We start from the raw sequence: 15,356 nt of genomic DNA, 5'->3' as shown, positions 1-15,356 counted from the left end.
CACATAGGTAAAGCCCCACCATACATTGTGATTGACAGGGTCTTGTTTCAGCACTGGTCAAGTAACCACTTTATAGCATGCTGTTGGTCAGGAATTTAAATTATAAAGGATTTACTTAACCCTCTCCAGAGGCAGTGAAAAAAAAATACCATTAACAAGGCAGAATGACTAATGATTTTTCTTTTTTCTTTTGAATAAGGAGACAGTACTACAGAGGTCCCGTTTTAGGACAACCCTATAAGATGCAGCACAGTTGTATTTCAACCATTTTGTTGCTCAGCTAGTTAAAAGGATACTAAACCCATTTTTTTCTTTAATGATTCAGATAGATCATGCAATTTTAAACAACTCTCTCATTTACTCCTATTCATTTTTCTTCGTTCTCTTGCAATCTTTATTTTAGCCACCAATAAGCAAGTGTAACCCAGGTTCTGAACCATAAATGGGCCAGCTCCTAGGCTTTAAACTCCTGCTTTTTAAATAAAGATAGCAAGAGAACGAATAAAAAATTAATAATAGGACTAAATTCATTAGTCTTGTCGTTAACATCAACAAATGCATAAACTAAATATCTGTCCATTAAATGCATCATTACAAAGCAAATATAACTTTTCAGTGTGGAGTTAGTGTTGTGTTGCTGATTTTAATGCTGATTTTATTGATGCCATAAAACTAAAAAATTTAACTGGAGAGCTAAGGAACTCTACAGAGACGCTGCTCTAGCAATATTGTGTTTTATTTAGTCAACTTGGCATTCTTAATGGCAGGCGGGCAGTAAACTAGTTTTCAGTAAATGCATCATTAAAGTCAGGATTTAGTGTTATGTTTCTGCTATTACAGAGGGATTTCACAAATGAGCTATTCTGTCTAATAGAGATGAGCATTGCAGAGTGTTTTTTATACTGTAGCAATAATTATTGTAATTAAATTGTACTGTGTATTCTTTAAATTGAATAAACTTAAATAACAACACACACAGCGTTTATGAGCATTCCTATAAATCTGCATTAAAAATAAAGTTTTATTTAATATGCTCATAAAAATAACCCCCGGAATATAAAGAGAAAAAGCATTCCCCTGCCAAGGTCTTTGTGTTTATATATTTTTTAGGCTAATGTTACTGATAGTCAAAGAGTGTAATTGTTGAGTAACCTTTTTTGTTATTAGCAATACACCCTGGCAGCAAAATGATTTTACAGGGTGGCTCCATGATCTGCAAAATAATAACTCACCTTAAAGGGACAGTCTACTTCAAAATTGTAATAGTTTAAAAAGATAGATAATCCCTTTATTTCCTATTCCCCAGTTTTGCATAACCAACACTGTTGTATCAATACACATTTTACCTCTGTTATTACCTTGTATCTAAGCCTCTGCAGACGGCCCCCTTTTTTCAGTCATTTTGACAGACTTGCATTTTAGCCAATCAGTGCCCTCTCATAAGTAACTCCACGGGCGTGAGCAGAATGTTATCTATATGGCATACATGAACTAAAGCCCTGTAGCTGTAAAAACTGTCATATGCATTGAGTCTACCTAGGTTTAGCTTTTAACTAAGAATACCAAGAGAACAAAGCAAATTTGAAGATAAAAGTAAATTGGAAACTTGTTTAAACTTGCATGCCCTATCTGTATCATGAAAGTTTAATTTGGACTAGACTGTCCTTTTAAATAATTCATAGTTGCCAATACAGATAGAAAACCCTTAATCCAAACTGCTTGGGATGGGAAAAGGTTTGGATTTCGGAAGAGTTTGGATTTTGAAATGTTTGCATCTTTAAAATGAGAAAGTTTGGAGAGGAAATGGAGCCAAGTGTGTACAACTATATCTTATGTCATTTAGGCAATATTTACATAATACAGGTTATACATGTAACCTAAAGGTTATTTTATATAATTTTTTAAAATTTCTGTGACTTACAGGAAAGGAAAACAATAATTTTTAATCATCTTATTTTTAAAAAGATAATAGTGGAAAAGTTTGGATTTTAGAATAAGTTCAGATTTTGGAATTCCAGATTTGGGAATTCGTACCTGTATTTGAAAAATACTTCCAGGGACACTTTGCACAGAGCATTAAATTAAAGGGACACTCAGGTCAAATTAAATTTTCATGATTCAGATACAGCATGTAATTTTAAACAACTTTCCAATTTACTTCTATTAAAGAAATGTGCACAGTCTTTTTATAATTACACTTTTTGAGTCATCAGCTCCTACTGAGCATGTGCAAGGATTCACAGAATAAGCGTATATGCATTTGTGATTGGCTGATTGCTATCACATGGTACAGGGGGAGTGGAAATATACATAACTTTGAAATTTGTTAGAAAAAAATCTACTACTCATTTGAAGTTCAGACTAAGTGCTATTGCATTGTCTTGTTATCTTGCATTTGTTGATTATGCAAATATACTGTGTTTACTGGTCCTTTAAGTAGGAAGTATTGAGCATGCCTACTGAAGACTTACATAGCCATGCCTACTCAGTTGCTTGTTCCTAGACATCATTTTACATATGACAGCTCATTGACATCATGTGGTAATATCCATGCCATGCCCACACCTCTGGGCACATTTATAAAATGTGGGACAAATTCCTGGGACTGCACTCAGTGCTACAGTTTTATAAATTAATAATAATACTAATACTACTACTAATAATAATAATATTGTCTTGTGAAAATTGACATTTGCCACTAATACTAATTCAAGAGATATTAAAACAAAATCATGCATACTTAATTGCACTGTTTATACATTAAATTATTGTTTTTTACTTGAAAAACTGTTAAAGTTTCGTTGTATTAAAAAATAAAAAAAGGAAATATAAACTAATGCAGCGGTTTCAGCACATATTACAACGGCTCACTGCTAATAAGATAAACTCTAATAAGTCAGTTTAAGGAGAAAAATAGACCTGGAAGAATATCTCTTTACACTTCTTAACCTGCTACTTTGTAGCTGCAATAGATTAGTCGTTAACAGTCTAACCATACTAAGTGCCAAAAAACCCTTTGTTAAAGCGCTACTAAACCAGATTAAATAAAGTATTTTTACGCCCCTAAAAACTGCATTGCCTTTCAGCCAATCCAAAGAGTATTTGGGGAACCAATGAGGATTAAGGGAAGGGTTTAATGTTCGTACTTTTGAGGGATTTTAGCTGTGCACAGTAAATTTGATATAGGGGATCTGAGTTTGGGGATTTCAGCATGACATGGTTAATTTGATATGGTTGTATTAGAGTAGAGGGATTCATTTGTTAGAGAATATTGAGTGGGTGGTGTCATTTGATAGGAAGTATTCTAATAGTAATTAATTTGATAAGAAGTATTCTGGTGGTAATTAATTTGATAGGTAGCATTCTGGTGGTAATTAAATGGATAAGAAGTATTCTGGTGGTGATTAATTTGATAAGAAGCATTCTGGTGGTAATTAATTTGATAGGAAGCATTCTGGTGGTAATTAATTCGAAAGAAGTATTCTGGTGGTAATTAGTTTAATAGAAAGTATTGCAGTGGGGGAATTTATTGTATGGTGAGTAAGATGTGAATAAAAGGAGCAAACAAAGCTGTTTAGAGCTATATCATATCTCAAGGTCTGCTTCTTTCGTAGGAGTTGAGTCAGTAGTCGCTTAGTCAATGAGATGAGGGGGTTGCCCTGGAGGAAAAGTTGTTCTGTCAAAAGTGTTTGTACAACTTACCTCAGAACCACACTGTCCAAAAATGTATATATTATATATAACTACTATCTTGTAACTCACAGTAACCTAAAATCTTAGACATACAACAGCTTTACAGAATAAAGATTTGGAAGCACAGCCATAGACAGAAATACCTCAGTCTGACATTTTATACTGGCAGAATATTCTTATTTTTATTTGTAAGATATATATGTAATTATCTATTATTGTGATGGAAATATGATTCTGTTTACAGGTTTCCCTCCTCAGTGCCTGTGGAGAAAATACCTCATGACCCCAGCCCATTCCCTCAACCAGAAAGCTTCTCTACAGGTATACCTTCTGTCTACATATTATTTTATTATATTATTTTTATTTGGAAAATAAAAAGTCTAGTGACATCTTTTTTTAGAGAGGCACCTACCTGGCTGGACAGGTAATGACACTTTGTAATATAAAGTTTTTTTTCTCTTTTCTTTAGTTTTCTGTAAAATGTGCTGAGCTGTACATCACAATTTATCTCTGTACTATAGGATTAATTCTTGTTTTCTTAAATTATTAATGCAGTGGTAAAGTATATTTTACTGAATGTGCTGGTTAGTAGGAACGCCATTGGTCAAAAGTAAGACAAAATGGTTGTACTGAGAAAAAAGGGCAAGATGCCCTTACAGACCAGGTACTATAGCATGACCAATCACAGTAGTCAGTGGCAGTTTTTGGTTTTTGCACTGCCCTAGGCACTGGGAAATCTGCTGTCCCCTCCAACCTCTCCACCACCAACAGCTTTAGCTTATATTTGCCTCCTATATTTCTCCGGAGCCCAGGAAGGCATGGAGGGGTAATGTGTACCAATAAGATAATTAGGGACCATTGACTGTAATACAATTAAAACATTTGGAGAACATACATGTTGGAAAGCATTGTGTCATATAAGGATGTAAAAAAATGTTCTACCTCCATAAAATCCGGCTATCCTAAGCACCCCTGACAAAAGTACACTGTATATTTGGTGCGCTAACAGGAACACTTATTTAGCCACTTTCAGGTGCTGACATTTTGCCATATATACTATGCAGTAATGGTTATAGACATTAAAACTGGAAGAAGCATCAAAGATTAACGCAAGTTTTCAAATCAAGACTGGAGGGTTGTACTGGTGGTGGTGAGCGAACATTTTCTACTGCTTTTATTATTTATATCTGGTTTTGCCCTGATATACCCCTTTCCTTGTATTATTAGAGCAAACACAAAGTAAAAAGGGTAGGCTTTTTAAATTTATAGTTTTGGGGCACCCCAAAATTTCCTGCAACAGGCATTATCTTTTAGTGAAATAGATAAAAAGACGCTTCTCTATACTTCTCCGTGTTTACTTGGGCAGTGAATGATTTATCATCTCCCTTCTGCGCTGAACACTTTAAACTATAATCTAGGAAATTTGAGTTTAACCTGTAGTTGTCAGAATGTCACTATTTGAAAATGGCAACATTTGAAGCGCAAGCTAAACATAGCCCTATTACGTCATCACAACATGTAGCATTTAATATTTTAAATGTCAAAATTTCAATGTTGACATTAAGATACAATAGACCGTGGGACACTTAGGGTATAAATGTGGCAATGTCAGGGCTTCATTTTCTTTAATACAATGCCGTAGGATCATACACTGAGCTGATTTCTCACTATTAGAAAATGTGTCAAAATAGCTTTCCCAGCTAAGCACGTATATTATCAAAAACTTTAAACTAAGAGCAGGTGTCAGCAAGTGCATGGTCATACCAGTTGCTCTTATGCTAAAATGTAGAGGCATAATTAAGAAATATAAATATAATCAAAAGTTATCTAGTGAGAATTTCCCCTGAGGCAATTGAAGAAAGTGTGTCTTGGTACCTGACTTAAAAGAGACCTTTGGAGGAACGGGCTTGGTGGCAGGTGCACTGTTTGCCATACCTAGTATTTTTACCAGGGCTTAAAAGTGCAAAAAAATACAATAATAATTTGGGACATATAGATTCGAAAATTACATATGAATTGTGATATATAAAACAAAACAATACATTTACCATTGTTAAATTAATATAAATTGTAAATTAATATATATATATATATATATATATATATATATATATATATATATATATATATATATATATATATATATATATATATATATATATATATAAAGATTTTATTTATTTTTGGATGGATAGAACACCAAGGAACTGTGTCAACTATGAGAGGTGCTGACATCAGCCATATACTATAGGTAGACCTGTGCCAACATCAATCATATACTAAAGGTAGAACTGCATCATTATTCGTCATATACTATAGGTAGAGCTATACCATCATCAGTCATATACTATAGGTAGAACTATACCAAATAATCATCAGTCATATACTACAAGTAGAATTACACTGTCATCAATCATATGCTACAAGTAGAACTACACTGTCATCAGCCATATACTTCAGGTAGAACTACACTGTCATCAGTCATATACTAAAGGTAAAGCTATACCATAATCAGTCAAGCTACAGGTAGAGCTATACCATCATTAGTTATGTACTACAGGTAGAGCTATACCATCATCAATCATATACTACAGGTAGAGCTATACCATCATCAGTCATACTACAGGTAGAGCTATACCATCATCAGTCATATACTACAGGTAGAGCTATACCATCATCAGTCATATACTACAGGTAGAGCTATACCATCATCAGTCATATACTACAGGTAGAGCTATACCATCATCAGTCATATACTACAGGTAGAGCTATACCATCATCAGTCATATACTACAGTTAGAGCTATACCATCATCAGTCATACTACAGGTAGAGCTATATAATCATCAGTCATATACTACAGGTAGAGCTATACCATCATCAGTCATATGCTATAGGTAGAATTATACCATAATCAGTCTTATACTATAGGTAGAACTATATGGTCATCAATCATATACTACAGGTAGAGCTATGCCATCATCAGTCATATACTATAGGTAGAACTATACGGTCATCAATCATATACTGTAGGTAGAGCTATACCATCCTCAGTCATATGCTATAGGTAGAACTATACGGTCATCAATCATATACTGCAGGTAGATCTATACCATCATCAGTCATATACTATAGGTAGAACTATACGGTCATCAATCATATACTGCAGGTAGAGCTATACCATCATCAGTCATATGCTATAGGTAGAACTATACCATAATCAGTCATACTACAGGTAGAGCTATACCATCATCAGTCATATACTACAGGTAGAGCTATACCATCAGTCATACTACAGGTAGAGCTATACCATCATCAGTCATATGCTATAGGTAGAACTATACCATAATCAGTCATACTACAGGTAGAGCTATACCATCATCAGTCATATACTACAGGTAGAGCTATACCATCATCAGTCATACTACAGGTAGAGGTATACCATCATCAGTCATATACTACAGGTAGAGCTATACCATCATCAGTCATATACTACAGGTAGAGCTATACCATCATCAGTCATACTACAGGTAGAGCTATATCATCATCAGTCATATACTACACGTAGAGCTATACCATCATCAGTCATATGCTATAGGTAGAGCTATACCATCAGTCATACTACAGGTAGAGCTATACCATCATCAGTCATATGCTATAGGTAGAACTATACCATAATCAGTCATACTACAGGTAGAGCTATACCATCATCAGTCATATACTACAGGTAGAGCTATACCATCATCAGTCATACTACAGGTAGAGGTATACCATCATCAGTCATATACTACAGGTAGAGCTATACCATCATCAGTCATATACTACAGGTAGAGCTATACCATCATCAGTCATACTACAGGTAGAGCTATATCATCATCAGTCATATACTACACGTAGAGCTATACCATCATCAGTCATATGCTATAGGTAGAACTATATCATATAATCATCAGTCATATACTACAAGTAGAACTACACTGTCATCAGTCATATACTACAGGTAGAGCTATACCATGATCAGTCATATGCTATAGGTAGAACTCTACCATCATCAGTCATATGCTATAGGTAGAACTATACGATAATCAGTCATATACTACAAGTAGAGCTATACCATCCCCAGTCATATACTATAGGTAGAACTATACGGTCATCAGTAATGTACTATTGGTAAAACTACAGTATCTTCTGTCATATAATATAAGCTGAACAATATAATCATCAGTCATATACTACAAGTAGGACTACACTGTCATCAGTCATATACTATAGGTAGAACTATACCATCATTAGTCATATACTATAGGTAGAACTATATCATATACTCATCAGTCATATACTATAGGTAGAACTACACTGTCATCAGTCATATACTACAGGTAGAGCTATACCATCATCAGTCATATACTACAGGAAGAGCTACACCATCATTAGTCATATACTATAGGTAGAACTATACGGTCATCAATCATATACTACAGGTAGAGCTATACCATCATCAGTCATATACTACAGGTAGAGCTATACCTTTATCGGTCATATACTATAGGTAGAACTATATCATATACTCATCAGTCATATACTACAAGTAGAACTACACTGTCATCAGTCATATACTACAGGTAGAGCTATACCATCATCAGTCATATACTACAGGTAGAGCTATACCATGATCAGTCATATGCTATAGGTAGAACTATACGGTCATCAGTAATGTACTATTGGTAAAACTACAGCATCTTCTGTCATATATATACATATATAATATAAGCTGAACAATATAATCATCAGTCATATACTACAAGTAGGACTACACTGTCATCAGTCATATACTATAGGTAGAACTATACCATCACCAGTCATATGCTATAGGTAGAACTGCATCATAATCTGACATATAATATAGGTAGAAATATACCATCATAAGTAATATAGTAATACTATACCATCATCAGATATACTATACGCAGAGCTGACCCTAACTGGGACATATACTATAGGTAGAACTGCATCATAATCTGACATATAATATAGGTAGAAATACACCATCATAAGTAATATAGTAATCCTATACCATCATCAGATATACTATACTGGGACATATACTATAGGTAGAACTGCATCATAATCTGACATATAATATAGGTAGAAATACACCATCATAAGTAATATAGTAATCCTATACCATCATCAGATATACTATACTGGGACATATACTATAGGTAGAACTGCATCATAATCTGACATATAATATAGGTAGAAATACACCATCATAAGTAATATAGTAATCCTATACCATCATCAGATATACTATACTGGGACATATACTATAGGTACAACAACCCTGACATCAGACATATATTATAGGTATTAGAACTGTGCCAAGGTCAGCTATATGTAGAAGAACTGCACTCATCAGTTCATCTCTCTCAGGTCCACTAATTATTCACTTTTAGAAGAATCCTAATACTTTTTTTTAAAATTCAATTTCTAAAATCTATCTGTAGTGTTCTGCAGTTGCCAGCTGCTTTTACAGAGGATATTTAGTAAACCTATAAAAATAATAAACATTTTGTAGCTACAGATTTTTTGGCTAAATGGTTCTGCTTTTCCTCTATAAATGTGAAGTGAAATATGAAACTGATGTATTACAGAACCCTGCAAATGATTCACTTTGTTATTTGAATTCAGGAGCCACCAATGGGAAATACTGCTGCCCCCAGGTTTTCATCAATCACCGCTGCTTTTCAGGACCTTATTTAAATAAAGGGAGAATCGCAGAACTACCTCAAACCGTAGGGCCGGGCAAATGTGTACTGGTTCTAAAAGAGGTATGTACCAAGGAAAGGCTGGCATGCCTTTACATTGTCACATCAGTGGTTTCATCCATTATAGTGACATATATATATATATATACAGTATATGTAATACTTGTTATTGAAATTTTACAGCTGATTTCTCCTACTACTACCGCTAGGAGTGTAATTTCTTCTGCTGATTCTGTTAACACAGCTTTTCTTTATCCTATATTTAACCCCTTAATGACCACAGCACTTTTCCATTTTCTGTCCGTTTGGGACCAAGGCTATTTTTACATTTTTGCGGTGTTTGTGTTTAGCTGTAATTTTCCTCTTACTCATTTACTGTACCCACACATATTATATACCGTTTTTCTCGCCATTAAATGGACTTTCTAACGATACCATTATTTTCATCATATCTTATAATTTACTATAAAAAAAAATATAAAATATGAGGGAAAAATTGAAAAAAAAATACACTTTTTCTAACTTTGACCCCCAAAATCTGTTACACATCTACAACCACCAAAAAACACCCATGCTAAATAGTTTCTAAATTTTGTCCTGAGTTTAGAAATACCCAATGTTTACATCTTCTTTGCTTTTTTTGCAAGTTATAGGGCAATAAGTACAAGTAGCACTTTGCTATTTCCAAACCATTTTTTTTTCAAAATTAGCGATAGTTACATTAGAGCACTAATATCTTTCAGGAATCCCTGAATATCCCTTGACATGTATATATATATTTTTTAGTAGACATCCCAAAGTATTGATCTAGGCCCATTTTGGTATATTTCATGCCACCATTTCACCGCCAAATGCGATCAAATAAAAAAAATTGTTCACTTTTTCACAAATTTTTTCACAAACTTTAGGTTTCTCACTGAAATTATTTACAAACAGCTTGTGCAATTATGGCACAAATGGTTGTAAATTGTTCTCTGGGATCCCCTTTGTTCAGAAATAGCAGACTTATATGGCTTTGGTGTTGCTTTTTGGTAATTAGAATGCCACTAAATGCCACTGCGCACCACACGTGTATTATGCCCAGCAGTGAAGGGGTTAATTAGGGAGCATGTAGGGAGCTTTTTGGGGTAATTTTAGCTTTAGTGTAGTGTAGTAGACAACCCCAAGTATTGATCTAGGCCCATTTTGGTATATTTCATGCCACCATTTCACCGCCAAATGCGATCAAATTAAAAAAAAGTAACATTTTTCACAATTTTAGGTTTCTCACTGAAATCATTTACAAACAGCTTGTGCAGTTATGGCACAAATGGTTGTAAATGCTTCTCTGGGATCCCCTTTGTTCAGAAATAGCAGACATATATGGCTTTGGCATTGCTTTTTGGTATTTAAAAGGCCGCTAAATGCCGCTGCGCATCACACGTGTATGCTGCTGTGTACTATCCCCCCTTAGCCCCCAACCTCACTGATCCCCCCCAAACAGCTCTATAACCCTCCCACTCTAACTTAATCTGCGCCATCTTGGGTACTGGCAGCTGTCTGCCAGTACCCAGTTTAGAAGAAAACATGCTTTTTTTTCATTTTTACTAAACTTTTCTGTAGTGTAGCTTCCCCCCACACCAAACCAACCCCCCACCCCTCCACAATCTCTTTTTGTGCTTTTGCACAAACAAGATTTGGCCATTTCTTACTAAAGATATTTTCCGTAGTGTAGCGGTTCCCACCCGCTCCCGCCCGTGCACGCGCCCGCCCGCCACCCTCCGTGCACGCGCGCGCGCACCCCCTAACGTTCCCGCCCCCGATCCCGCCCCCCTTGACATATCAGCGCACACCGATGGCCACCCACCCGCCTCCCAAGCCGGCTCCCACCCACCAACGATACCGGCCATCGATGTCCGGTGCAGAGAGGGCCACAGAGTGGCTCTCTCTGCACCGGATGGCCATGTAAGGTTATTGCAGGATGCCTCCATATCGAGGCATCACTGCAATAACCGGAAAGCAGCTGGAAGCGAGCAGGATCGCTTCCAGCTGCTTTCCACACCGAGGACGTGCAGGGTACGTCCTCAGGCGTTAACTGCCTTTTTTTTGAGGACGTACCCTGCACGTCCTCGGTCATTAAGGGGTTAAGTATAGAAATTTTTAGTATAGGCGGGGATACCACAGACAAATTTAGCTATTTAAAATCCCGACATAAAGGTAAAGCAGCTATTGGTAAGCAATTTCATACACTCCAGCAGGTAAAATGGATCATTGGATCATTGGGATCAAATTAAATGGGAGAAAAAAAATAGGTAAACTGTCCATTTAAGGGTGGTAGCCCTGTAGGCAAAATGTACAGTTATAAGAAATTTAAAAATCTATCCTATAAATATTTTTTTTATCTCAAAATTGTATTAGTTTCAAAGTAAGGAGACATAAGTACAATAAATAAACAGAAAAAAAAGATGTTGTAAGCTGACATGTTCTGTACTTGAGAATTTGTCCACCTGTTTTTTTATTAATTTCCCCCACTGTAAAATATTGATTAATTAGAAATGGTAAAATAAATTGCTGATTAGTACATGAACACAAATATCAATTAGCAGCAGTCCCTACAGCCCAATAAAGAAGAAAAAATATCTATCATACAAAAACAAACCCAAAATTAAAATGTTATTTCCCTGCAAATGTAAAATTATAATAGTTCCCATAATAAAAATGCAAATGCATTTTTTTTTTTAAACCAATCAGCGATATAGCCAGATTTTCAAGGGCAGCACAAAATATATCACTTTCGCAAGGACAATTTTTGCGCTCCACTTAGTAATAATAGCGCGCGCAAATGTGCGCTGGTATTACAAGTTAGGTGCAATGGGAATGCAACCTCGTGTTCACATTGCATGGAAGCTTTGCGCTCATGAGAGTGCGCTTCCATAGGCTCCAATGGGAGCCTTGTTCTCATAGAGTAGTGAATATATACATATATATTTATGTGTTATATTTATGTGTTAACCCATACTTTTATATTTATATAAGCATATACATATATTTACAGGAAACAATCTGGTTAGAGCAGTTAAAAAAAAAAGATGCTCATATTTTTTATTTACAAAAAGGAACCTAACACTGTATTTTGGGGGCAATTGGGGGACATTTTAAAAATGAACTAGAGGTCTGACCTCTAATTTACTGAGTGCTAATTTCTACAGCGAGCTTGCGGTAGCAATAACCAGCCACTTGTAATGGCTGTTTATTTATTACGCACCCGTAAACAGGTGAGTTTGCCCATTTACGGGCGCACGATAAATTAGCGCTCCACTTGTAAAATAGCCCATTGGTTTTCAAACCTGTCCTCAGGCCTCCCCAACACGACAGGTTTTCTGGATAATCTTGGGTGAGAGCAGTAACCATGGTTATTGATCAGCTGATTATTTCACCTGTGCTCCAGTTCAGAGATCCACAACATGTGGTCTGTTAGGGAGCCTGAGGACAGATTTGAAAACCTGTGATGTAGCCCATAGTCAATAAATAGAAACATCTAGTAACAAACAAAGCATAATGTTAAAGTTTAATAGCATGAATAACTATAGGAAAATAACAAACATGGAGTCATAACCTAATAGTACCTAAAGTGAGATAGCGGGAAGTAATAGGAAGAAAAGTCAGAAATAGTCAGAAATATGAGAAAAGTATGTAAACAAGTCATCTCAAGTATTGTAGGTCAGGAGATTTTCCCAGAATTCTACTTGTCAGAAAAAAACAATACACTTTACATTTAAATGACATCAACCTATTTTCCTGCATAATTATTTTTATTTCAAAACTTGGAATATGATAGGGAGCACCCGGCACTGATTGCAACATTTTTTTATGCATATTCAAATCAACTACACTGTTTACATTGTAGTTTACCTTGTATCTATTTATAGTTTCACATACGTCTTTTTCCCTCACTGTAAAAAGTGCAATGCATAGTTTGTAATAAACTCACCGTCCTGTATTCTGCAAGATAAAACTGCAAGAACTACAGGTGTGATATGTTTAGATCATTGGGAGGAAACTTAAAGGGCCATAATACACAAATGTTTAAACACTTGAAAGTGATGCAGCATAGCTGTAAAAAGCTGACTAGAAAATATCACCTGAACTTCTCTATGTAAAAAAGGAAGATATTTTACCTCAAAATGTAATAAGTATTCAAACCCCATTGCAAAGGATTTTAAGTAGCAAATCAGTATGTCTGATTTGCTACACTCATGTTATTTCCCTATTCAGTTTAAGGAAGTTTACTATGAAATCTCATGAGAGTTAAGTGAAATCTCATGAGATCACAGTAAAAGAGTTCATGACCCCAGCACTGTTGATGCTGATTGGCTGCTGTTCATTTCTTCATTTTTTTATGTTTTTACCTGCAGCTGGACAGCAGCTGAAGTATAACTTTTTACACAGCACTTACTCTGGTGAGCTGAGGAAATTGTGAGGTAAATATCTTCCTTTTGTACATAGAGATGCTCAGGTGATATTTTCCTGTCAGCTTTTTACAGTTATAGTGCATCAGTTTAAAGTGATTTAGCATATGAGTATTATGTCCCTTTAATATACACCCAAAAAACGCCTCCTGTTCAGTCCACTCGCCAACGCTGCAAGATTCATTTCACAATAGAAACATAAAAACCCCAAATTTTACAGTATATATAAATATATATATAAATTTTTTTTTTAAAAGTGGTATATATATTTTATAATAAAAGATTTATAATCCTACTTGGTATCTTGGTATCTACTTGGTTCCTCCGCCCCCCCCCCTCCTCTTCATTTCCTCTTTTGGCTGTAATGTAAATTTACCATTTGCAGGTTTTTTTAATACCTTACTTGTTATACCAGCGAACATTTACGTGCGCTGGTATTACTGAGTGGAGCGGCTATAACGCACTTGCGAAAGCGCAATATTGTGCTCCACTCGTAATCTAGGGCTTTGTCTTTTTTGGCAAACTATATCCTGGAGTCAGACTTCAGTTTAGTGTGCACAATACAAAGTGGAAGCTTTACATTTTTGTAGTGTTTGAATTGAGGTTTTTTTTTTTATATTTGTTATGCAACTTAAACTGTATAAAAAACTAGAGATGTGCATAATTTAGTTATTTGCCATTCATTAGTAAAACAAATGCTGAACATAGCTGCAGTCTGCATCATTTAGCTCATTTTGGCGGATGATTTAAAGGTGCAAAACACACAAAAATGGTAAATGTAATCAGTCTGGCACTGAAATGAGCTGAATGCCACAGATTGCAGCCATTTTCATCATTCGTTAGAGAATAATGAAATTATGCACATCCCTAAAAAAACTGCAAAAAAATGTAAAGCTTCTGCTCTCTATTGTGCAAGGTCCATTTGTCAAAAAGCCAGTGATGTCATTGATCTGTAAATACGCAGAGCTTCTGTCACAGGATTAAAGGATATGTGCTCTCCAAGATGTGCGTTATGATATTGTTGCCTATTTTCTATTTTATTTTTACTTTGTAGCACTCATTCATCAGCCCTTTATATTGTGTAAGTACTGTTTAATTGGATATTGACATACATTGCAGTATTGGTGCCGACTTGTTCTTGTATCATTTTTCATCTGCTTGTTCTCCTCTCATCTCTTTGTATTTTGTGTTGGTGGCAGGTCCTCAGTATGATAATTAATGCTGCCTACAAACCTGGAAGAGTCCTACGAGAATTGCAATTAGTGGAAGATACATTGTGGAATTTTCAGGAAGAGACGCTAAAAGCCAAGTAAGTGTCCCATTTGTTAAGAGTAATTTTAAGGAATCGAAAAATTATTAATAACATAAAACATTTCTAAAAGGGCTAAAAAAAATTGCCATGTTTTTCAGAACCATGTCATTTTTTTATTTTATAACTAACAAACACA

The 15,356-nt window shown here is 35.3% G+C and overlaps 1 protein-coding gene across 1 annotated transcript in view; it reads left to right on the top strand.

The window, feature by feature from the left end:
- SFMBT2 (Scm like with four mbt domains 2) overlaps positions 1 to 15,356 on the top strand; it is a 393,890-nt gene that overhangs the window by 305,494 nt on the left and 73,040 nt on the right. The window contains exons 15-17 of the mRNA XM_053716427.1: positions 3,938 to 4,014; positions 9,384 to 9,523; positions 15,108 to 15,217. Of these exons, the coding sequence (XP_053572402.1) occupies positions 3,938 to 4,014; positions 9,384 to 9,523; positions 15,108 to 15,217 (327 nt within the window). The remainder of the gene's footprint in view (positions 1 to 3,937; positions 4,015 to 9,383; positions 9,524 to 15,107; positions 15,218 to 15,356) is intronic.

Source organism: Bombina bombina, chromosome 6 (genome assembly GCF_027579735.1).
Source record: "Bombina bombina isolate aBomBom1 chromosome 6, aBomBom1.pri, whole genome shotgun sequence".
Taxonomy (NCBI): domain Eukaryota; kingdom Metazoa; phylum Chordata; class Amphibia; order Anura; family Bombinatoridae; genus Bombina; species Bombina bombina.
Note: the sequence above shows the minus strand (reverse complement) of the source record. Positions and strands in the feature narration are given on the sequence as shown.